Source organism: Ruditapes philippinarum, unplaced genomic scaffold (genome assembly GCF_026571515.1).
Source record: "Ruditapes philippinarum isolate M1 unplaced genomic scaffold, ASM2657151v2 ctg71_1_1_1_1, whole genome shotgun sequence".
Classification (NCBI taxonomy): Eukaryota; Metazoa; Mollusca; class Bivalvia; order Venerida; family Veneridae; genus Ruditapes; species Ruditapes philippinarum.
The window spans coordinates 100,644-126,592 of NW_026863691.1; the positions used below are offsets into that span (position 1 = coordinate 100,644).

Below are 25,949 nucleotides of genomic sequence, written 5' to 3' on the forward strand. Positions count from 1 at the left end.
AACGCTCATCAAGAAAATATAACAAGAACAGGGCATTGACTGAGCATATTTGCCCTGAATGCAACTTTGGTCCCCTGATAAAGGTATTGTTTGTTCCAAATTGTATACATGTAATTGTTAGGTAAAGTAGCCAAATAACAAAGCTATATTCTAAAATTAATTTTTTATTTCAATACATGAACAACTTTCTAAATTGCCAAAAAATGTAATGATTTAATACGAAATTCATAAATCACATATAATATTATAATGATTACTATAATTACTGTCCACAGCAAAATATTTAAAAATTCTATGTATCAGCAAGAACTCAAAGTATTCTGCAGTTTCTCAACTTTGTGAGATTTCTTTTATCCTGAAACTTAGCTTCTAACATGTTTGTATATAAATGTGTTAGTTTCTTTAATGATAATCCTTAATATTTATTTTGGGCAGTACATTTATTAAATTTCAAATAAGCATTGTGACTGGAAACCTCAACCATATAATCCTATCAATATTTCCACAAGATATTCAATAATTGTTCTCCAGAATAAAATGATGTTAGAAATGCTCGTCAAAATTGTAAGAATCACCACCTGCATCATTATTGTCCATTGAAAAAGCAGACGTCAATGCATCTGATAATTCCCCGGCAACACGATCTGAAACAACAACAAACCAGGTTACAGCAAATAACTTGAACGAATACATGTTACCTTGGAAACTTAAGACCTATTATGTTGGTATCACAATTTAACATTTAGCTTATATAGAATTTATTTTAATAAAATAAAAATTAAGAAATACAACACATCAATACCATTGCAATAATTGAATAGTCAACTGGTTTTGGTTCTTACAAACTTTCATCTGGATAAACATTTTACAAAATATTCGAGTTTTAGAATTTTAGTTCCCTTGTTTAGGAAACTATAAGCTTTTAAACACACTCTTGAATCCATTTCTGGAACAAATCAGTACTAAGCAATGAATGTAAAGTTTCTTGCTTAAGGGCACAATGGCTTGCCCTTGATAGGGTTTAAACCCACATAGCTAGCGATCCTTAGATTACTAGTTTGATGTGTTAACCACTTGGTCATGCCACCACTCTATTTAATAAGTTTAATCAATTACATTTTCTTTGAATCAGATCACCTGCCATGGTTAAGCTTTAGAATTAACCAATCATTTCCATAGACTGAATAGGTGTAGAGGACTTTTCAAACTTAGAATTTCAAACTTTCCATTCCTTAAATTAAACAATAAACTTGATCATTATAGTCAGACAATTTAGAAGTTCAGGCTGATAGATCTTTGTAATGTAAAATCATGCCAGTCTTTATTTTTACACAGCAAATAGCATTTTAACAAAGATTGGCTTCTTCAATATACATGTGTATATAAATGTATAATTTATTTTCCTACACTTACCCCTCCTTCGCCTTTGTTTCTTCATCTTCTTAAAGTCCATTTTCTTTGCTTTATTTAATTGTGGTAAACCAGGGTTAAGATTACTAGACTTTGTGCTTGCAGTTGTTGATGTTTTACTTGATGTTGTACTACTGTCTGTATTCTTACGAGATCTCGGTGCACTTTTTGGTAGAGAAACAGTAACTGTTTCCATCTGCAAGACAGTAGGGAAAATTCAATATTCTTAAACTTGTCAAGGAAAAGAATAACATAAACACATTTCTATAATCTTGTTTCAGACTCATAAATAAAAACATTTTCAGTGTCAAAGCTATCAAGGATTATCTAATCTTGTTCAGACTCATAAATAAACAAGAACGTGTTTGTTAAACACAAATGCCCCCGGCTCAGATTCTTGTCAGTAGCAATACTTCAAAAAATGTTTACCCATTCACTCAGTTATGGACAGAAAAATCGCCAAAATATTGTAAACACAAGTTTTATAGCTTGACAAAGTCATGGCATTTTGTAATTGTGAAAAAAATATAAGTTTGCCAAGTCATTGCTCTGAACTTGTGAAGTTGAAAAATATTCAACTTCATGCAAGTTATCTTTTCCTACCAAATATGAAATACATCTGTCATTAAATAAAGGCTGTATGGGCAAAAGTGTAAAAATCTATTTTTGAGCACTGGTGACCTTGACCAAACTGACCCCTGACTCTATCCAAAAGAAGAATACCATGTAAGTTATCTTCCTACCAAATATGAAATACATCTGTCAACAAGATATGTTTGTAAAACATGTATGCCCCCTATCAGTAGCCAATTAGTCATGTGATAAGGTTATTATGCATGACTTCTGACCCAGTGATCAAACAATTAATAAGGGTTATCAAGTATCTACTGTCATGACCTTAACCTTTGACCCCTTGACCCAAAACTCAAATAGGGGTCATCTGCTGGTCACGACAAATCATCATTACAAAGTTTTGAAGTTCCTAGGCCTAAGCGTTTTTAGGTTAATTGATCAGAAACCGTTTTTTACCTACAAGGTCAATGTGACCTTAACCTTTGACCCCTTGACCCCAAAATCAATAGGTCCTCTGCTGGTCATGACCAATCACCATACCAAGTTTGAAGTTCCTAGGCCTAAGGATTCTTTAGTTATTGATCGGAAAGCGTTTTAACATACAAGGTCAATGTGACCTTGACCTTTGACCCCAAAATCAATAGGGGTCATCTGCTGCTCATGACCAATCACCATGCCAAGTTTGAAGTTCCTAGGCCGAAGCGTTCTTTAGTTATTGATCAGAAACCGTTTTTACTTTACAATGTCAATGTGACCTTGACCTTTGACCCCTTTGATCCCAAAATCAATAGGAGTAATCTGCTGGTCATGACAAATCACCATACCAAGTTTGAAGTTCCTAGGCCTAAGCGTTCTTAAGTTATTGATCAGAAAACCGTTTTTAACTTACAAGGTCAATGTGACCTTGACCTTTGAACCCCTTGACCCAAAACTCAATAGGGGTCATCTGCTGGTCACGACCAATCATCATACAAAGTTTTGAAAGTCCTAGGCCTAAGCGTTTTTAGTTAATTGATCGGAAACCGTTTTTACCATTACAAGGTCAATGTGACCTTGACCTTTGACCCCTTGACCCCAAAATCAATAGGTCATCTGCTGGTCATGACCAATCACCATACCAAGTTTGAAGTTCCTTGGCCTAAGGGTTCTTAAGTTATTGATTGGAAAGCATTTTTACCTTTCCAAGGTCAAAGTGACCTTGCCCCCTTTTACCATTTTCCCAAATATCAAAAGGGGGGCCCTCTTTTGGGCATGACCAATCACTTTTTAAACCCAAATTTTTAAAATTTTTTAAAGGGCTAAGGGGTTTTTTTAGTTTATTTGGGGGTCGGGGAAAAAATTTTTTTACCTAAAAAAGGTCAATGTTTACCTTGACCTTTTACCCCCTTTACCCCCAAAAACTATAGGGGTCCCCCTCTACTGAAAACATGACCAAAACACCATTATCAAGTTTTTAAATCCCCAGGCCTAAGGGTTCTTTCTTATTGTTTGGAAAAACCCTTTTTTAAAACCCCAAGAGGTCAATTTTGACCCTTTAGCTTTGGAACCCCCCTTTAAACCCCCAAAAAAAATAGCGGGTTATTCTACCCCGAAACATTTACCCAAACAATAACCAAAATTTAAGTTCCTAGGCCTTAAAGTTCTTTAGTTATTGATCGGAAACCGTTTTTTGCTTACCAAGGTCAAATGTGATCTTGACCTTTGACCCCTTGACCCCAAAATCAATAGGGGACATCTACTGATCATGACCAATCACCATACCAAGTTTGAAGTTCCTAGGCCTTAAAGTTCTTTAGTTATTGATCTGAAACCGTTTTTGCTTACAAGGTCAATGTGACCTTGACCTTTGACCCCTTGACCCCAAAATCAATAGGGTTCATCTACTGGTCATGACCAATCACCATACCAAGTTTGAAGTTCCTAGGCCTAAGGGTTCTTTAGTTATCACTCGGAAACCATTTGGTCTACGGACCGACGGACCGACAGACCGACGGACCGACAAGTGCAAAGCAATATACCCCCTTTTCTTCGAAATGGGGGCATAATAAATAAAGGCTGTAAGGGCAAAAGTGTAAAAATATATTTTTAGCACTTGTGACCTTGACCCAACTGACCCCTTACTCCATCCAAAGGTAGAATACCATGCAAGTTATCTTCCTACCAAATATGAAATACAACTGTCAATAAATAAAAGCTGTATGGGCAAAAGTGTAAAAATCTATTTTTAGCACAAGTGACCTGGACCCACTGATCCCTACCCCAATCAAAAGGATGAAAACCATGCAAGTTATCTTCCTACCAAATATAAAATATATCTGTCACTTAATAAAGGCTGTATGAGCAAATGTGTAAAAATCTATTTTTAGCACTGGTGACCTTGACCCAACTGACCACTAACTCCATCAAAGTTTATGTTTCTATCAATTATAAATAACATCTGTCTATAGAATAAGGTCAATACACCTGTAACAAGAGCCACCGCCGGGCGGGGGCAACGCTCGACTTTTTACTTTTTCTAAACGCAAACATAGAAAGGTTTGAACATATCTTAACGTTTCCTTTTTATAAATTAAGTTGGTCTGTCTTGTCACATTAGTTTTATTTATCTATTTTGTACATATATATATATGTGAATAGAAACACTCAATTCTATAAATAGAAACACACAACTCTATAAATAGTAACAAGCAATTCTATAAATAGAAACACGCAATTCTAAAAATAGTAACACGCAATTCTATAAATAGTAACACGCAATTCTATGAATAGGAACACGCAATTCTATAAATAGAAACACGCAATTCTAAAAATAGTAACACCCAATTCTATAAATAGAACACGCAATTCTAAAAATAGAAACACTCAATTCTATAAATAGAAACATGCAATTCTAAAAATAGTAACACGCAATTCTATAAATAGTAACACGCAATTCTATAAATAGAAACACGCAATTCTATAAATAGAAACACGCAATTCTAAAAATAGTAACACGCAATTCTAAAAAATAGAAACATGCAATTCTAAAAATAGTAACACGCAATTCTAAAAAAATAGAAACACGCAATTCTAAAAATAGTAACACGCAATTTCTAAAAAAAGTAACACGTTATTCTAAAAATAGAAACACGCAATTCTAAAAATAGAAACACGCAATTCTATAAATAGAAACAAGCAATTCTATAAATAGAAACACGCAATTCTAAAAATAGTAACACGCAATTCTATAAATAGTAACACGCAATTCTATAAATAGAAACACGCAATTCTAAAAATAGTAACACGCAATTCTAAAAATAGTAACACGCAATTCTAAAAATAGTAACACGCAATTTCTAAAAATAGTAACACGCAATTCTAAAAATAGAAACACGCAATTCTAAAAATAGAAACACGCAATTCTAAAAATAGAAACACGCAATTCTATAAATAGAAACACGCAATTCTAAAAATAGAAACACGCAATTCTATAAATAGTAACACGCAATTCTAAAAATAGTAACACGCAATTCTAAAAATAGTAACACGCAATTCTAAAAATAGTAACACGCAATTCTATAAATAGTAACACGCAATTCTAACTAGAACTGCCACTATCTTGGCGTGAATACCCCCGCATACCACTTTGTCAGAATCAACAGTGGCCATTTAGAGCGCAAGGACAACCTCCCTGCCAAATCTGAGGTTACTAAGCCAGTGCATTGCTAAGTTATGTATTCTACATGCTTCAAATGTGAAAATGTCAAAATCAATACATTGCAGACAGGACATTCTTTAGCAATTGAGAAGAAAAGCTTTTTTTTTTGTCAAGGTCCCTGTGACCTTGAACTTTGACCCAGTGACCTCAAAATCAATAGGGGTCACCTTATAGTCATGATCAACATCCATGCCAAATTTGAAGACTGTGGGTCAAAGGAATCTTAAGTTAATGGGTGGACAAACTTTTTGAAGTCAAAGTCCCTATGACCTTGACCTTTGATCCAGTGACCTCAAAATCAAAAGGGGTCATCTACTAATCATGACTAACCTCCATTCCAAATATGAAGACTGTGGGTCATAGGAATCTTAAGTTATTGGGCGGAACAAGCTTTTTGAAGTCAAGGCCCCTGTGACCTTGACCTTTGACCTGGTGACCTCAAATCAATAGGGTCATCTACTAATCATGACTAAACCTCCATGCCAAATATAACGACTGTGGGTCAAAGGAATCTTAAGTTATTGGGCGGACAAACTTTTTGAAGTCAAAGCCCTGTGACCTTGACCTTTGACCTAGTGACCTCAAAATCAATAGGGGTCATCTACTAATCATGACTAACCTCCATGCCAAATATGACGACTGTAGGTCAAAGGAATCTAAGTTATTGGGGCGGACAAGCTTTTAAAGTCAAGGCCCCTGTGACCTTGACCTTTGACCTAGTGACCTCAAAATCAATAGGGGTCATCTACTTATCATGACTAACCTCCATGCCAAATATGACGACTGTAGGTCAAAGGAATCTTAAGTTATTGGGGCGGACAAGCTTTTTGAAGTCAAGGCCCCTGTGACCTTGACCTTTTTGACCTAGTGACCTCAAAATCAATAGGGGTCATCTACTAATCATGACTAACCTCCATGCCAAATATGAAGACTAAGGGTCAAAGGAATCTTAAGTTATTGGGCGGACAAGAAAAAACCGACGGACGGCCGGACGGCCGGACGGACGGACAGCCGGACGGACGGACGGACGGACAAGCTGATTCCAGTATACCCCCCTTACAACTTTGTTGTGCGGGGGTATAAAAATAGAAACACGCAATTCTAAAAATAGAAACACGCAATTCTATAAATAGAAACAAGCAATTCTAAAAATAGTAACACGCAATTCTATAAATAGTAACACACAATTCTATAAATAGAAACACGCAATTCTAAAAATAGTAACACGCAATTCTATAAATAGTAACACACAATGTCTAAAAATAGAAACACGCAATTCTAAAAATAGAAACACGCAATTCTAAAAATAGAAACATGCAATTCTATAAATAGAAACAAGCAATTTTATAAATAGAAACATGCAATTCTATAAATAGAAACACGCAATTCTAAAAATAGAAACATGTTGTTGTTGTTGTTGTTGATGATGATGATGATGATGATGATGACACACACATTCCAATAAATATATAATTATGGTCATTTAATGCACAAATCTGAAAAAATTCAGTAATTTAACCTTCAAGGTCAAGGTCATTAAAGAGCCCAAGCAAATTTGGGTTTGATAAACAACAATGTTCTGTTATAATAAAAATTATGAAGTTGATCCCTTCAATTATAGCAAAGTTACAGTCAGTTACAGCCAAAACAATGAAAATTTCAATAATTTGACCTTCAAAGACAATGTCATTAATGAGTGAAGGTCAAGATCTTTCAGTATATTTTTAAGAGTTATCCTTGAAGATTATTATGTTCAAGTTTCAAGACAATCCATTCAAAAATAACAAAGTTACAGCCAATAATACATGTAATAGCCAAAAAAATGAATATTTCAATAATTTGACCTTCAAAGTCAAGGTCATTTACAAGTGAAGGTCAAGGTCTGTCTAGTTATTTTTAAGGGATATCCATGAAGATAATTATGTTCAAGTTTTGAAGACAATCCATTCAAAAATAACAAAGTTACAGCCAATAATAGCCAAAGAAATGAAATTTCAATAATTTGACCTTCAAAAGTCAAGGTCATTTTTGAGTGAAGGTCAAGGTCTGGCTGGTTATTTTTTAAGGGATATCCTTGAAGACTATTATGTTCAAGTTTTGAAGACAATCCATTCAAAAAATAAAGTTACAGCCAATAACAGCCAATGAACAAGCAAAAATTGGACTTTTAACCTTGAAGGTCAAGGTCAATTTATGGAATGAAGGTCAAGGTTAGTGTGGTTCTACTGAAAGGTCTTGTCCCAAGGGTTTGTTGTGGCTAAGTATGAAGACAATACACCAAGAAATAAACAAGAGGGCCATGATGGCCCTAGATCGCTCACCTGACTTATCAAACTCATCCAAACAATTACCAAGACAAGCATTCTGACCAAATCTCATGACAGGTGAGTCAAAAATGTGACCACTACACGTGTTAACAAGGATTATCCATATTTGAGCAGTGTGACCTAGTTTTTTACCCAGGTGACACATATTTCAAACTTGACCCTAGAAATCATCAAAACAAACTTTCAGACCAATTTCCAGGATACTTGTATCAAAACAGTAGCAACTAGAGTGTTAACAAGATTTTTCTATTTTTAGCTCCGGTGACCTAGTTTCACATGCGATTTCGAACTCATCCAAACAATTACCCAGACAAGCATCCTAACCAAGTTTGATGATAATTGAGTTGAAAATGTGACCCCTAGAATGTTAACAAGGTTTTTCCATATTTGGGCGGTGTGACCTAGTTTTTCATCCAAGATGACCCATGTTCGATCTTGACTTAGAAAATCATCAAAACAAACTTTCAGACCAATTAACAGAATATTTGGATCAAAACAGTAGCAACTAGAGTGTTAACAAGATTTTTCTATTTTTAGCTCCTGTGACCTAGTTTTTCATCCGAGATGTCCCATGTTCGATTTATTCCCAGCAATGACCTAGACAAGTTTCCTGACCAAGTTTGATGACAATTGAGTCAAAATTGTGACCACTAGAGTGTTAACAAGGTTTTTCTATTTTTAGCTCCGGTGACCTACTTTTTCATCCGAGATGACCCATGTTCAAACTCATCCAAGCTATCACCTAAACAAACATCCTGACCAAGTTTGATGATGATTGAGGCAAAATTGTGACCTCTAGTGTGTTAACATGGTTTTTCTATTTTTAGCTCCTGTGACCTAGTTTTTCATCCGAGATGACCCATGTTCGAACTCATCCAAGCTTTCACCTGGACAAGCATCTTGACCAAGTTTGATGATGACTGATGCAAAAATGTGACCGCTAGAGTGTTAACAAGGTTTTTCTATTTTTAGCTCCGGTGACCTACTTTTTCATCCGAGATGACCCATGTTCGAAATCATCCGAGCTATCACCTAGACAAGCATCTTGACCAAGTTTGATGATGACTGATGCAAAAATGTGACCGCTAGAGTGTTAACAAGGTTTTTCTATTTTTAGCTCCGGTGACCTACTTTTTCATTCGAGATGACCCATGTTCGAACTCATCCGAGCTTTCAACAAGATAAGCATCCTGACCAAGTTTGATGATGATTGATGCAAAAATGTGACCCCTAGAGTGTTAACAAGGTTTTTCTATTTTTAGCTCCGGTGACCTACTTTTTCATCCGAGATGACCCATGTTCAAACTCATCCGAGCTATCACCTAGACAAGCATCTTGACCAAGTTTGATGATGATTGATGCAAAAATGTGACCTCTAGAGTGTTAACAAGGTTTTTCTATTTTTAGCTCTGGTGACCTACTTTTTCATCTGAGATGACCCATGTTCGAACTCATCCGAGCTATCAAATAGATAAGCATCCTGTCCAAGTTTGATGATGATTGATGCAAAAATGTGACCGCTAGAGTGTTAACAAGGTTTTTCTATGTTTAGCTCTGGTGACCTACTTTTTCATTCGAGATGACCCATGTTCGAACTCATCCGAGCTATCACCTAGACAAACATCCTGAACAAGTATGATGATGATTGAGGCAAAAATGTGACCTCTAGAGTGTTAACAAGGTTTTTCTATTTTTAGCTCTTGTGACCTAGTTTCTCATCCGAGATGACCCATGTTAGAACTCATTCGAGCTATCAACTAGATAAGCACCCTGACCAAGTTTGATGATGATTGAGGCAAAAATGCGACCGCTAGAGTGTTAACAACTAAATGTGAACGGACGACGGACAATCATCGATCCTTAAAGCTCACCCTGAGCATGCTCAGGTGAGCTAAAAAGTTATGATCCAGGTACAAGTTTGCGGACGGGAACGGCAACGGCAACTGCAACGCCGACCCGACTATAACAATACCTCTACTTTTTTTTTCAAAAAAAAAAAGTCGAGCTAAAAATGTAAAAATCTATTTTTAACATTGGTGACCTTGACATTGGTAACATTGACCTTGACCCAAATGACCCCATACTACACCCAAAGAAGGAGGTGTTTGTATTAAACTAAGACATCAACTAAACAAATGGGCCATGATGGCCCTGAAGTCGCTCACCTGTATATAGGCCCACAGAGCGAGGCCAGTTTAAACCCCAGGGCTTTTATTTGAACAAAATTGTTAAACACCCATTAGAAGATGTTTCATGCTAAACATCTAAGGTCTAGGTCGTTGAGTTTTTAAAAAAAAGATTTTTTAAGTTTTTACTATACACATATAGTTAAAAGCAATGACATCCCTAGGGCGGGGCCAGTTTTGACCCCAGGGCTTTTATTTGAACAAACTTTGAAGACACTCACTAGAAGGTGTTTCATGCTTAATATCTAAACTCTAGTTATTTGTTTTTATTCAAAGAAGATTTTTAAGTTTTTGCTATACACATATAAGGAAAATTAATGTCCCCCGGGGCAGGGCCAATTTTGTTTGAAGATGTTTCATGCTTAATATCTTAACTCTGGCTATTTGGGTTTTTTCAAAGAAGATTTTTTTAAAAAGCTTTTGCAATACACATATTAGGAAAATCAATGACCCCCGGGACAGGGCCAATTTTAACCCCAGGGCTCTTATTTGAACAAATTTGGTAGACACCCATTAGAACATCTTTCATGCTAAGTATCTTAGCTCTAGCTCTTTGGGTTCTCTAAAAGAAGTTTTTTTAAGTTTTTACTATATGCATATAGGGAAAATCAATGACCCCCTGGGGCGGGGCCAATTTTGACCCCAGGGCTTTTATTTGAACAAACTTGATAGACACTCATTAGAAGATGTTTCATGCTAAATATCTTAGCTCTAGCTCTTTGGGTTCTTTAAAAGAAGATGTTATAAGTTTTTACTATATGCATATAGGGAAAATCAATGACCCCCTGGGGCGGGGCCAATTTTGACCCCAGGGCTTTTATTTGAACAAACTTGATAGGCACTCACTAGAAGATGTTTCATGCCAAATATCTAAGCTCTACCTCTTTGGGTTTTTTAAAAGAAGATATTTTAAGTTTTTTCTATTGGTTGCCATGGCAACCAGAGTTCTGCATGGAATTAAATTTTTTGAACAATTTTTAAAGGTGACCACCAAAGGAACATACCTGTGAAGTTTGAATGAAATTGGCTCAGCGGTTTATGAGGAGATGTCATTTAAAGTAAAAGTTGACGGACGCCGGACGGACGGACGACGGACGAAAAGCGATCACAAAAGCTCACCCTGTCACTTTGTGACAGGTGAGCTAAAAATAAAGGCTGTATGAGCAAAAAGGTTTATATTTATTTTTTAAACCAGTGACCTTGACCCTAGAGACCGCTTACTCCGAAAAAATTAGAGGACCATCAAAGGTATCCACCTACAAAATATGAAAGATATCAGTAAAGAAATTAAGCAATTAGGAGAAATTTAAGATAAATCCAACTTGCCGAAATAGGTTAACCAGACAAGGCCCTATTTTCAAAGTGAAAAAAGGGAAATAACTGGGAAATATGGATGACACAGTTATATAACTTGGCAATATCGTGTGCTTTGTATTGATAAGTAAGTGTGGAAATTATAAAGCCATTAGTATAGATAGAACTTAAGATATTTCCAACTTGCCGTTTTAGGTTAACCATTATTCATTTTCTAAGTGCTGAAAAGGGCAATAACTTGGTAAATATGAAAGCCAGAGTTATGAAACTTGCCCAGATCATGTACTTTGTATTGAATAGTAAGTGTGTAAACTTAGAAGCCATTGGTACAGGTAGAACTTAAGAAAAATCCAACTTGCCGTTCTAGGTTAACCTCGTACGGACAGACGGACGGACGGTTCAATTACTATATGCCCGGGGGCATAAAAAATCTTCAGTGTCGAAGCTATCAAGGAATATCTGAGCTTATGACAAAATTTAAATGCACTTAGAATAGAATATCTGATGTGATTTCATGCTATAAATAGAATATTTGATGTGATTTCATGCTATAAATAGAATATCTGATGTGATTTCATGCTATAAATAGAATATTTGATGTGATTTCATGCTATAAATAGAATATTTGATGTGATTTCATGCTATAAATAGAATATTGGTTTCAGAACTAGGAAAGTACCTCTTCATCTTCATCACCTTCCATCTCTTCTCCACTTTGTTCTTCCTCTTCACTTTCCACCTCATCCATTTCTTCATCATCATCTTCTTCTTCTTCATCATCATCTTCCTCCTCCTCATTATCGTCATCTCCAGTTTCCATGGTTACCTTGTTAACATCTTCAACATTCATAACAACTTTAGCAGGACCCATGGACTCCACTAACATATGTTTTGTACTTTTCTTATCTAAAGCTGAAAAAGTAATGTAATACATATGCAAATTATTGGACATATACTAAAAAGAAAAATTTTTGTCATATTTTTATGATGTAAATAATTGTGAATGGATACCGATATTAAGGTATACATGCAGCATTTTATTGTGCCTACTGGTATGTGAAAGATTCCCTTTGATGAGATTAAGTATTAGACTTGTCTTGATTTAACAAGTTTGTAACACTTTTAAAATCATGATAATACTAACCAACTTTTCCAAACTTATCCAAAAAGAATTATTTCAACAAGTGATGGAGTAAAAATGGCATCAGACATATGCTGTACTGGATCAATCACAGAAAAACATGTAATCTACTGGAATCTTATTTTACTGGTATGACGCCCTGCAAAACTAAGTTCTTCCTAACTTATCTATATGCTTGTTTTATGTTAGCCATAAAAATAAGAAAAAAATTGTGAAGACTGGTAAATTCATCATATTTGGTTATTAGAGATATCTATCTCTATATAGAGGCTAGATCTATTCTGCAGGGTACTGAACTAGGTCAAGATATTATACCTATATATATTCAAGTATATATATTGTGTTTGATAAATATGAAAACATAATACATTCCATTTTTCTATTTTACAAATCCAGTCTTTAATAAGTACTTACTATCAATAATTTTTTGTTGATCTGAGAGTAAACTATCCATGTCAAACTCCTTCCCCATCTGTGTAACTATTTCTGAACTCACTTGTGATTCTGACTTCTCAGGAGGATGAGTGTAATAATTTATTTTGCCCCTGAAAATAGCCACACATCAATTAGTGAAAACAGCTAAATTATCAGGTCTCTTAAAGTGTACTCAATACATTCAAAGAGCCAATTACAGCCATAAATCAATATACTAGAAAATACAAACTAAAATACTGCAATAAGCACACATTATTAAGAAGTTTCATTTTTCTTGATTGAATTTTAAGTGACATCAAACCTAGTTAATGTCATATGGCATCATTCTGGCTTTGAACATTTGAAGAAGAGCCCCAAATGATTCTCTGTATATTATTTCAGACATTTACCAAGTACCTGTGTAGTACAACATACTCCTGAAAGCTAGCTGGTGTATGTATTGTAAAAATCTGTTCTTTTATTCCTTTAATTCATACCACTATGAAAATTTTTTAACATTGTCAGTCACATATTCTAAAACCTATCATTTGAAAGTATCACAGAATTGGAATTTTCTATAGTTATGATGACTTGAAGACTTACATATTCCAGTGCTGTAACACAGTTCTTGCTGCTCTAGTAACATCAGGTACACCTCCTTTCTTTAATCTTCCTAATCTAACAGCCAGCAATGATAGGAACTCATTCACGTCTTTATACTCTGTTATACAATAATGTAACATCATCTGTAATATAACAAATAACATAGTCATTAAAATGTTAAAATGACCCTGTAAATGCTTTGTTGAATGATATGTATTTTCACTGAATACTGAAACAATATCAAGTTGTTCAAAGCCAATAAATGTAACAAAGAATTAACAAAGAACAAATACAATTTACATTTTTCACTGAATACTGAAACACAAAAACATACTCCAAAGCTATTAAATGAATCACTGAATAACAAAGTGAGATCTGATTTATATCACTCATTGTACAGTGAATATCCCTGGTTCTAAAAATGTACAAAATAATCATTAAAAAAGAACTAAAAGATAAAATTAATAACTTCTATGTCTTCCCTGTATTATATAATCTGACAATTAATGTTGTTACATTTTTTTGTGTATTTTAAATATCTTCAAAGTTACATGTGCCCACTTTTTAAAAACATTATCCCTAATCAACACGACAAAGTATTGATATTCCTAACAGAGAGCAGATGACTTTATCTGGCACTCACAATATGAATGGTGCCTTTTTGCAACCCCCGCCCCCAGACTTTTCTAAATATTTTTCTTTCAGTGGAATTCAAATACCAGTTCTTATTTTCCTTTTATTTCAATTCTATGTTTTTTTCATGTGTTTAAAATTCCAATTTTCTCAAACATTTAAAATCAAAGACACGGTACTTGACTACAATTATATATGACCTGATATAAAATTACCTGTTGCTTATTGCATCTTCTGAGAATAGCTTCTACAGGGGTTGTTGGATCTTGCAGACTTTCAAGCTGAAGGAACAAAAAAAAAATCTCTTATCCAAAGAAAATGTAATTCATACTCGCCCTGTACAAGCATGTATTACATACAGTATATACTTTGAATAGTCAAATGAGGGACTTCAATGGGCTATTTCCACCCCCCATCCCCATGTCTGATTACTGTCTGTACTTCATGGCATGTTATTTACATGTACAGTGTATATTACAAATGGAAATTGAAGCAGTGATTTGAATATGAATCTAATAAATCTGTTTAATTTGATTTTATACAAAAACTGTCAGTGAAAGAATGTGTATAATTATATAATTTTAAAATAACATGCAACTGATTTTTCCTTATATCTATAGTTAGTATACAGTATAGGCTTATTTATTCCATTCCCATATCATAAGTCTACCTTTATCTTACATTTAAAGCAAAAAAAAAGAACTTTTCATTTGGCTGATTTTCTGATGCATTTTTTTTTGGCTGTTAATTAGAAGTTCAAAACATTGTTCAAAGCTTGTTTTCATTCTCATCTATTCCTGCATTTCTATGGTTGTTTTTTTTTTTACATTGCAACAACACAGTAAAGGTCATATGGCAACTTTGCACCCTTACTGGTGGAGGTGCACCTCTGTGCATTATTTCAGACCAGAGCAAGTAAAACAATAGATGTTCCATAAGCTAGCTTTGATAGATTCCACATATGTAGAATCCGAAGTTCATGGAACGAATAAAACTCACAGTGGTGTGAATTAAATGTCATTCACTTGGCCACAGACATCTCTCCTGCATTAATATGATATGAATAAACGGTATGTAAGCAATGTACGGAAATAAAAATACATCTTTAAATGTTTTGACACAGGTTTCATCAGCATAATGTTTTACCTTGTCTCTACTTCTGAGAAAGACAGCAATTATCTTATCACAAATTTCATAATGTAATTATCATCTATTTACCTGGACACAATTTCTGAGAATAACAGATGTGTCAGACTTGTCTGTTGCCATAACAACCCCAGGACTATCTAGAAGTCGTATATGTTTGTCCAACTGGACTTCCTGCATTTGTCTATAAAAGAATAAATTAGACTTCTTATATCAAGTGACTGCAAAGCTAATCTTTCAAACCTAAGTTTAACAGTTGTTATCAAAGGGACTTGTAATAACAAAATCATGTTAATCACTTTCAAAGCACATTTAAGAGTCTACTACATGCATTTCTTAACAGCTAAATTTCTGCCTGGATTTATCATTCAGTACAAGCTCGAAATTTTCAATTAGCAGAATAACACTCATATATTCAAGAAAATGGATGAATATTCAAACATGGTCTAGTCTTCCATCCTTGCTAAAATAATGATATAAAATTAAGTACAGAATAAATATTTACAAAGCATGATATTTTTAGTAGATATGGTTGCCGATTAATTTTTTAAAAGCATCTTATACTTATCAAGATTATTCTCAGTAAGAATTTCTATGTTACTTCATCAGTATCAACCAAACAATGCCACAATTAAATATATAGTTAAGCTAATAGTAACTTACTTTGTTATTCCAGGTGTAGCCCCTACACTACATGCTTTTCCTCTCTTCAAACTGTTGATAATACTACTCTTTCCTGTATTTGGTAAACCTGCAACAAAATTAACTTTTATAATGATTTTCAAGAGTTTTTCTAAGTAAGGATTGTTTTCATTTTTTATGTAACAATTTCTTCTTTTTTTAAGTAACGATTTTTTTCATTTTGTTAAGTAACCACTTTGTCCGTTCACTTTCCAAAATAATGAGAAAAAACAAAAATGCCCCGATTTGTTAATAAGTAGTTAAGAATTTGATTACTTTATTTCTGTTGTGTAATATAAATTAAAAAGACAATGAAGTGATTTTCATTAAAATTATCCCATTGCTATGACCTAATTTTTACATTTATTTTACGCCAGGATTTTTTTTTCAGCAGTGTAATGAATCAAAATCTATTTCCTTTATATATTTGCTACATTAAAAACACAAGGAAAGAGCGACAATCATTGATAACATGTACAGACTTACCAACAACTCCAACCCTTATCACAGTTTTAATATCTTTACTCCTACAGTAGTTTCCTAGAAGTTTCATCAACGTATCGGCACCCAAACAACTGCTTGTCTTTATCAAATCCTCATTGGCTTTTTGAAATTCTAATTTTTTCCGACCCTAAATAAATGATATAAAAAGTTTAAAAAAGACAATCGTTTATAATCATTTTCACTAAAAACAGACTTTAGATGACCTTCGATGAAATAATACAATAAATAATGAAATTAAAACTATTTAACTTTAACGTTACACATGGAACTTAATGGAACATTAGAACAGCTTTAGCCTTTGACTGGAAGAAGCAATCATTATATGAAATTTACTAATAAAATGCTGTGTTGTGTTGAGTACAACATATACTATAGAGGTCATAAAGTACATTGTAAATGTTCGATTTCATTAAATACAAATTAACACTCGAGGGTGCCCCTCTTCACACTATTTTTAGTCTCTTACTTGCAAGAAAGGCTTGCTTACTCAACAAACATATAAAGTATAACAAATATTATCATTATCAGCATTATCAACACAATTATCATACACTTAATTTCGGTAATTCAAAATTAAAACAGACTATTAAACCGCATTCACCATTAAAAAAACGCTCAAACAGCCAAAAGCAAGAACTTACTAGATTTTCATTCTGTGTTTGAGTGGACGCTTTAAAAGCAATCACTGGGTACTGGTTCTTTAAATATTTCAACCATGCTTCAACATTCTCTTTTGGTACTAAATCTGAAACAGTAAATGATCTTAATAAGTTATTAAGAATTATAGTAATTTAATGAACTCCTAATAATAAGTTTATCATAATGGCATAAGAAAGCATTTCCCAGTCAGTATTGTTTATGGTATTAAAATGTAAAATTATGCATCTCTTACCATCTTAGCTGTAGGCAAATTTAAAAACCATGAAAGTAACAAATTATACTACATAAAGTATAGGCTTATTTAAAGTAACTTAAATGAACATCCACTTTGAAGAGTGAGTGTGTTTTACAATAAGACAAATTAGGCCATCCTTAAAAATATGTTTGTTTGCAGTAACCCGACCCAGAATTTTCAAGGTGGGTAGGTAGGTCGATTTTTTTTTTTTTATTGAACTGTACTCCCAAAAAACATTGAATTTCAAAATGCAGGACAATATATGCTTTGATAATCTGGTAACAATTAATAAATTGATAACTGAATTCTAATTTAATAAGAACTACATTTTATTTCTACTATCAACCTTTAAAAGAACGAAAACAAAGCACAAGGCATAACTTTCTGATTCAAAAAAAGTATTTTTTTATCCAGACCATGAAAAAAAAATTTGAGTAGGGGCAAATTTTGTGAGTCGGTCTTGTTACTGCAAACAAACATTTTTTTAAGGATGGCCTTATATATATTCTGCAGTGATATAAACCAGCTAACAAAATTTCTTCCTACAAGTATATTATTTTTAGGTAAAATTTTAAATTATATACTGACTGAATAGCAACCAGTGCAGACAATGATCAGACAAAACATGCCTGTTGGTCTTGGTTGCTGACAGTTTTCTCAGTCTTTTACAATTACAATTTTTTTTGGTATACAACAACTCTTTGATACAAAGTCTAAACAAGATCAGTAATAACATATGTCGCATCATGATAACAAATTGCATGTTGCAGCTACTGTGTAGCAGGAGACACAAAAATCATTAACCCAGCAAAAAGTGAGTTTTTTTATTCAAGGGCTATAACTCAGCCACAAATCATTCAACCGGAAAACCACTACTCTGTATAGGTGACACAAAATAATCTTTTTAACTCTTGATTGATGGACTATTTACCTATTTTATTGAGAATGAGGACCAAGCGTTTGTTGGTTCCTGCTCCAATGACAGCCTCTTCCATCTGTTGACACCGGGAACCAAGTGGATCTCTAGCATCAAGAACTTCTAACACAACGTCTGCAGCATCAACAACCTAGTTAAGATAAAAAGATGACATTTATATGCATAGAATTTCTGGAAAACACATTTTTTCATATTCTTGAAATATGACATAAAAGATGATATTTATATGCACTGAATTTGTGGAAAACACATCATTTAACTTCTTTGAATGAAGTTTGCAACTTGAATTTGTGCTCATTAAAAAAGTAATCATTCATATATTGTCACTTTAGTGTAACAAATGGTTATCTCCTATTAAATTTAAAAGGACATAACATGTTACTGCACTAAGGTGACAATATGTAGATTATTCATTTATTTCTATTATTATCATGTCTATTATATTCCACCATCACAATCTCTCATGTTTTTTAAATTAAAAAAAAACAACATATTTTTCATAAAATTCATATGTCTAGTAAACATCATTTTAAATACTTGTAAAACCATTCATTTGACACAATCCTAAGCATCAAGTACGTGTAAATGTTTATAAGTGATGCTACCATATGATAAAGATGCTACCATAGCCATGTCTGTAGCTTTATCTAAGCACAAAATGTCTACACAAAAAAAAAATGGTTTTCTACCTTTCTGAATTCTTTATAGAACGTCTTTAATGATGATTCCACTTTCTTTGACTTCATCTGGTCAGATGGCCCCTTTGAGTTTTGCTGCAAGTATGATGTTTAATATTGTTACATCTTAAATTCAAACAAAAAAAACAATTAACTGCTTGCAAATATGCAGACAACATATTTGAATATTTAGTTTCAAAATGAAACATCAGATAAGTCAGAAGAAATGAAAATTCATTCAAATATGACAAATACAGAAAACAAACCAACTCAACTAGACACATTACTAAAGACTGTATAAATTTATCCAAAAAATTGCTTAACACTTGCAAACAATATAAAGAACTATCGTAAACTTTAAAATGTTTAACCACATAAAAACTGACTTAAATCTAGAAGTATACTGCAAATTGATAGAAAGGTTACCTTTTTCTCAAAGTCATTAGCTCTTTTCAGAGCATCTTTAACCATACCATCCAGTCCTCTCTTCTTGTCCAGCATTTTCTGTTTCTCTTTCTTCCTTCTTTCTTTCTGCTTCTGTCTTTCCTCTTCCAGCTATAGCAATAAACAAAATGTGTTCAAATAATATACTATGCCCCTTGAATCCTTAAAATAGAAATTTTAATAACTTGACCTTGAAGACTAAGTTCATTCTGATACAGATCTTGTCAAAATTCAGCAGCGCAAAAAAACTTTTTCAACTCCCGAGACAAACTGATCTGTTTTAACATATTTCTTAAATGAAGTGACAGGTTATATCAATAAAGACATGTATTAGTTTCCATGCTTCTTGAAATAACTCAAATTTCCAAAAAAAATGTAAAATATTTTTTCCCAATTAATGCCAGGGGCTTTTCCCCAAAATATCTTAAAAAGGCCTGTATACCTTTTCACATCCTAAAATATTCTGCACTTTATTTCAAAGACAAGACATCAACTTACTTGTCTTTTCCTATCCTCAGCTTCCTTCAAGATATTTTCCTTGAATGGTAAGCTGTTTGGCACTCCAGGATCTTTCCTTTTCTCTGTGAAAAGTATAAACAATAATCAATATGTTGAAAAGAAAGATACATATGTATGACTGTCAACCACTCAAAAATTACATCTTTATGCAACCATGTTTATATTTAATTTATGAAATAGAGGCCTCTGTTTAAATCTTTTGTTATTATCAGCTCTCTGTTGAGACATAAACTTGCATTATAACTGTCATAAACTGTACTGAACAATGAAAAACCCCACAGCTACATTCATACAATGCTGTTTCAATCGCAACTACAACTAGAACTGCCACTATCATGGCGTGAATACCCCCGCATACCACTTTGTCAGAATCAACAGTGGCCATTTAGAGCTCAAGGACAACCTCCCTGCCAAATCTGAGGTTACTAAGCCAGTGCATTGCTAAGTTATGTATTCTACATTCTTCAAATGAAAATGTCAAAATCAATACATTGCGGACAGGACATTCTTTAGCTATTAAGAAGAAAAGCTTTTTTTTGTCAAGGTCCCTGTGACCTTGACCTTTGACCCAGTGACCTCAAAATCAATAGGGGTCACCTTATAGTCATGATCAACATCCATGCCAAATATGAAGACTGCGGGTCAAAGGAATCTTAAGTTAATGGGTGAACAAACTTTTTGAAGTCAAAGTCCCTATGACCTTGACCTTTGATCCAGTGACCTCAAAATCAAAAGGGGTCATCTACTAATCATGATCAACATCCATGCCAAATATGAAGACTGTCGGTCAAAGGAATCTAAAGTTATTGGGCAGACAAACTTTTTGAAGTCAAAGTCCCTGTGACCTTTGACCTGGTGACCTCAAAATTAATAGGGGTCATCTACTAATCATGACTAACCTCCATTCCAAATATGAAGACTGTGGGTCAAAGGAATCTTAAGTTATTGGGCGAACAAGCTTTTTGAAGTCAAGGCCCCTGTGACCTTGACCTTTGACCTGGTGACCTCAAAATCAATAGGGGTCATCTACTAATCATGACTAACCTCCATGCCAAATATGAAGACTGTGGGTCAAAGGAATCTTAAGTTATAGGACGGAAAAGCTTTTTGAAGTCAAGGCCCCTGTGACCTGGTGACCTCAAAGTCAATAGGGGTCATCTACTAATCATGACTAACCTCCATGCCAAATATGAAGACTGTGGGTCAAAGGAATCTTAAGTTATTGGGCGGACAAGCTTTTAGAAGTCATGGCCCCTGTGACTTTGACCTGGTGACCTCAAAATCAATAGGGGTCATCTACTAATCATGACTAACCTCCATGCCAAATATGAAGACTAAAGGTCAAAGGAATCTTAAGTTATTGGGCGGACAGCTTTTTGAAGTCAAGGCCCCTGTGACCTTGACCTTTAACCTGGTGACCTCAAAATCATTAGGGGTCATCTACTAATTATGACTAACCTCCATGCCAAATATGAAGACTGTAGGTCACAGGAATCTTAAGTTATTGGGCGGAAAAGCTTTTTGAAGTCAAGGCCCCTGTGACCTTTGACCTAGTGACCTCAAAATCAATAGGGGTCATCTACTAATCATGACTAACCTCCATGCCAAATATGAAGACTAAGGGTCAAAGGAATCTTAAGTTATTGGGCGGACAAGAAAAAACCGACGGACAGCCGGACGGACAAGCTGATTCCAGTATACCCCCTTACAACTTTGTTGTGCAGGGGTATAATAAAGAACTAATTTTGAAATAAACGATTGACAGACAAAAAAGTGATCCAAACTAAATTTTATATGAGCTGCGTCACCATATAAGTGCGTTTGTGACCAGCATGGATCCAGACCAGCATGCACATCCGAAAAGTCTGATCAGGATCCATGCTGTTGGCTATCAGTTTCTCTACTTGTAATAGGATTGGAAAGCAAACAGCATGGATCCTATGCACTATGTTGGTTTTGTCTTGACGCGGCTCATATCAAATTATAACTTACTGGTAGGGTGCTTCTTTGAATCTCTTTTCTGTTTTCTCTTATGCTCCCTCACCTGAAGAATGTAAAAGTTAACAAACTTTATTTCTCTGTGGTGTAGAGCTACATGTACATTGAGCAGTCAGTAATTAACAAAATACTGGTTTTATTGTGATTAGAAACATACCAAAGTACATTTGTCAATTTAAAGACTGCCTGGTTTTTCATTCCAATTTTTAGTACATTTTTGTTGTATCTTGGCAACTGGTCGGCATAAACAGATTTCCCTGATAAGATACTTATTGCCAACTTCTCCACAAGTGACTAACCTCTAACCACACATTTTGTGAGAGACAAAGGACCATTTAATTTTATAGCATTTAAAAGTCTGATAAGTTAACAAAAGCAAAATAAATAAAATATATCAATCATTATAACTCAACATTTAATGAAGTTATAGTATAACATAACATCATCATATTGTTTATAAATTTCTATCCTAATTTGATCAAAAATACAAAACAGTACCTTTTTCTCAATTTTAGCCCTAAGTCTTGTGGTTTGCCTCTTACTTTTCTTATCTGGAAATTATAAACATGAAACTTTATTCTTAATTGTATTTACAAATATTTAATTAAACAAAAATAAAGATACAGTTATAGCAATGATCATGACTTTTCAAAGCAGAAATAAGTCATACATATGTAAAATTGGGATGTGACCATTTTTTACCAAATGGTCATGATTCAAAATGATATAACTATATACAAGTTCAATAAGCAATGCCAAATATCTAACTTCTACAAGGCCGATGTAGTTTGTACATAAAGCGGGGATTTACCAGCCCTTTTTATATTAGGGGTCCTTGGATGCAGGATCTTTAAAAACAGGGGTCCACCACAAAATTTGAGGGGTCCACTTTTAGACAATTTTTTGAAATTGCTGACTTTGCTCACAGAAGAAGTACAATATGATTATATATGAATATAAATATGAATGACTGTATTGTAAACAACAAAAAGATCTTTTCTAGATTTATTTCTTAAACAAAAACAAAAAACACCTGTTTAGTATTTTGACTACAAACATTGTTTGTCCCGTAGCTCTAATCACTTGCATCTATCTTACCAGATATGTCTATATTAACTATATAATTGTTACCCAATGGCATATGGCTAGTCATCCTAGTCAAATATCTAGGCAAAGAGCCAACTGTAGTCTCTGAAGATCAGAATTTTAAACATTTCACTTTTTAATAGCTCTTGCGACCTACTTCGTCAACAGTCTGGAAATTTACTTTTGTCGACTTAAATGTCATTGGCTTGTCAGCACTAGTCCTGCCAGATTGCTTAAACTATTAACAAATCCCTCTACATTTTCCAAGGTTTATTTTAAGCACTAAAGCAGATATGTTTACTTATCTCATTTACGACTTTGTCTACTTTCAGTATACGATTTCATAATTTATGTTCACCTCATCAGGGCCCTCGATCAACCAAATCTGCGGCCGATATTCGGCCGCAGTCCCCCACCAAAATAGTATGTTTTTTTCCCCCTAACAGAGGTAAAAATTCCCCCTCAAAACATATAGAGTGTTAAAGAGAAAAATTAAAACTAATGTTGTTTTTGAAAATTAAAATCTATCTATTTGACGTCTATTTTGTAAGCGAGATATCGTACAGTACATGTCTGCACGTTTCCGTTTGTTTTTTCCCCAAAAATCTACCGTCACATATTGGCCTTTCATCCTGTAAAAATGCTAAAATTTCAACAGAAATATGCAGAAAAAAATCACAATTCCCATCAACAATTTGATTTCAAATTGTTTATTCATGAAATCATTTTTTTTGTCTTCAAAATGTTACATCAACCAAGGTAAATTTTGCCGTGAATTACAAACTTGTAAGTTTTGTTTTCATGATACTTTATAAAATAACTGATGAAAAACAATATTATAATAAACAATCAATTTAATTTTATATAATTTACATCAGAAACAACTAGAATTGTTGATGTGTAAACAGAAAACAAACAAATTTTCATTTGTCACATATTTTCGCGATGCCGATTTTTACGAATGTTTTACAAAGTCAAGAAAAGGAAGCTTTGTCTTATTAAAAGATGTGTTAGAACACTAGAAATGTAGTTTATGAATAGAATTTACTTTAGGTCCATGTATTGTTCATATTAGTGGAAATGGAGACATTTGTCTGAATGTGTTTCTAAAAAATGATTGGGGTGGGGGGGGGATCATGAAGAAAGCTAAGCAGCATAAAGATCTGATGGTGTAAGGTGTTAAAAACTTTTCTTCAAATCTTATCAATCACTTCTGAACAGTTTAGTGTTACCTATTATGGATTTTTTTTAAAAAATAATATGCATGTAAATAAAAACAGCTGATATTTAAATAAGTGTATTTGATAATAAAAGAAAAGAGAAAAATTCCCCCCATACACTAAAATTCCCCATGCTGAGGGTAGCGACCCACTTCCCCCAAATTGGATTGAGGGCCCTGCTCATTCAAAAACAAATGATTTATGATCTGAATACATTAGGTAGCACACAACAGTAATGTAAGCCACAGCTTCGAATGGCCAGGGAGGATTTCTTGGATATAGAGCATATTCTGGATTCAAATGACTGGTTGTCTTTAAAGTGTATTTTCAGCATGAAATTTGTTTTAGTGACATCTAATACAGGGAAGTCAAAGACCGGGCCCGCGAAGCGGGTCCGGGCTTTGGCTTGCCTGGCTATTGACTACACGTGTATATTTAAAAGAAAATCAAATAAAAAAAACAATTAAAAAGTATATAAAATTCTATACCTATCAATGAAATTTTCAGTGTCAGTTATAGTCGGGCGCCGCTATTTACAATGTAACTCAATTATAATAGGCGGGGTATTCCGATAACAGAACAAATCTCAACTTTTCGGATTAATAATAATCCCCAAGTGTTCCAAGTGAAAACGGAAGCGATGCTTTAAATACCGAATGACACCATTAAAACGGAAAGAATGAAAATAAATTGTTTAACGACTTCCCTGTTCATAGGCTTTCCCTAATTTCATATTATGATCACTGGCAAATTCCAAAACATGGCCAGAAAAAATGAGAAATCACATGTTGTTGATTATAGATGTCAAGGCTGCCATTTTTTGAAAACATTGCTTTTGGTAAAAACGAGTCATTTTACAGGGGGGTACAAACTTTTAGCAGTAGCAAAAAATCTACAAGGTTGAGCAGCAGTTTCTTTGTGAGATTTTGCATTATAGGGAGTTGCTAAAGCAGAGACGATGTTCCTTTAACCTGTATATTTGCAGATATTTTTTGCCAGAGGGACAAAATGTGTTGATTTGGGCCTCGGGCAACTGTAGATTTTGGGCTTCAACGGAATGAATTGCAACTTTTTTGACTGCCTGCCTATTGCAGATCATGCCAGATGGGATAATTTCTTTGTAGATTTGCAATCTCAACATATGTTCTCAACAAAATGTGTTTTCTTTTTCAAGGTTGTGTAGTTTGGTATCAGAGTTATTAGACGTATTGCTTGTAGGACATTGACGGCAGGAACTTGAAATTAACTGTGGAGTGCTATCTTATTCATAAATAACAAGATTGCTAGAGACCAGAAGTCGCGAATTCTAATGACATTTACATAACCTACAATGCTGTGCAATTTTCTCTCATTACGAGTTCTTTTTATGTTTAAGTATATTATAAACTTTAAATTTTTATGATTTTATATTTCATCGAAGTTGATAACTCACTTAATTTAACCATTTTTCTTGTACACGTGAGATTTGTTTTGACCGGAAGTTCCAAAAACGGTGACTGCGTAAAAATAATTTTGCTGTGATACATTAAAACATTGAGATAGGA

General features: G+C 34.0%; 1 protein-coding gene across 1 annotated transcript; it reads right to left on the reverse strand.

Moving 5' to 3' along the window:
* Nucleotides 1–148: 148 nt before the first annotated feature.
* LOC132723011 (guanine nucleotide-binding protein-like 3 homolog) lies at nucleotides 149–25,949 on the reverse strand. The gene is made up of 17 exons (XM_060707662.1): nucleotides 25,838–25,949; nucleotides 22,598–22,650; nucleotides 22,094–22,145; nucleotides 20,081–20,163; nucleotides 19,565–19,693; nucleotides 19,151–19,234; nucleotides 18,456–18,591; nucleotides 17,271–17,374; nucleotides 16,612–16,756; nucleotides 16,108–16,195; nucleotides 15,517–15,628; nucleotides 14,514–14,579; nucleotides 13,666–13,808; nucleotides 13,063–13,193; nucleotides 12,187–12,419; nucleotides 1,414–1,606; nucleotides 149–644 (listed from the first exon to the last, which is right to left on the reverse strand). Exons 1-17 carry the CDS (start codon nucleotides 25,929–25,931, stop codon nucleotides 544–546), a joined length of 1,947 nt encoding a protein of 648 aa, XP_060563645.1. The 5' UTR covers nucleotides 25,932–25,949; the 3' UTR covers nucleotides 149–543.

What these genes read in the sequence shown, in the direction of transcription:
- LOC132723011 (XM_060707662.1), bottom strand. Translation starts at nt 25,931, where the DNA reads ATGTATCACAGCAAAATTATTTTTACGCAGTCACCGTTTTTGGAACTT. An exon ending in GATAAGGGTTGGAGTTGTTG is followed by an intron (nt 16,196 to 16,611) that starts GTAAGTCTGTAC and finishes ATTTTGTTGCAG; the next exon opens with GTTTACCAAATACAGGAAAG. An exon ending in TTCTCAGAAATTGTGTCCAG is followed by an intron (nt 14,580 to 15,516) that starts GTAAATAGATGA and finishes TTGTTCCTTCAG; the next exon opens with CTTGAAAGTCTGCAAGATCC.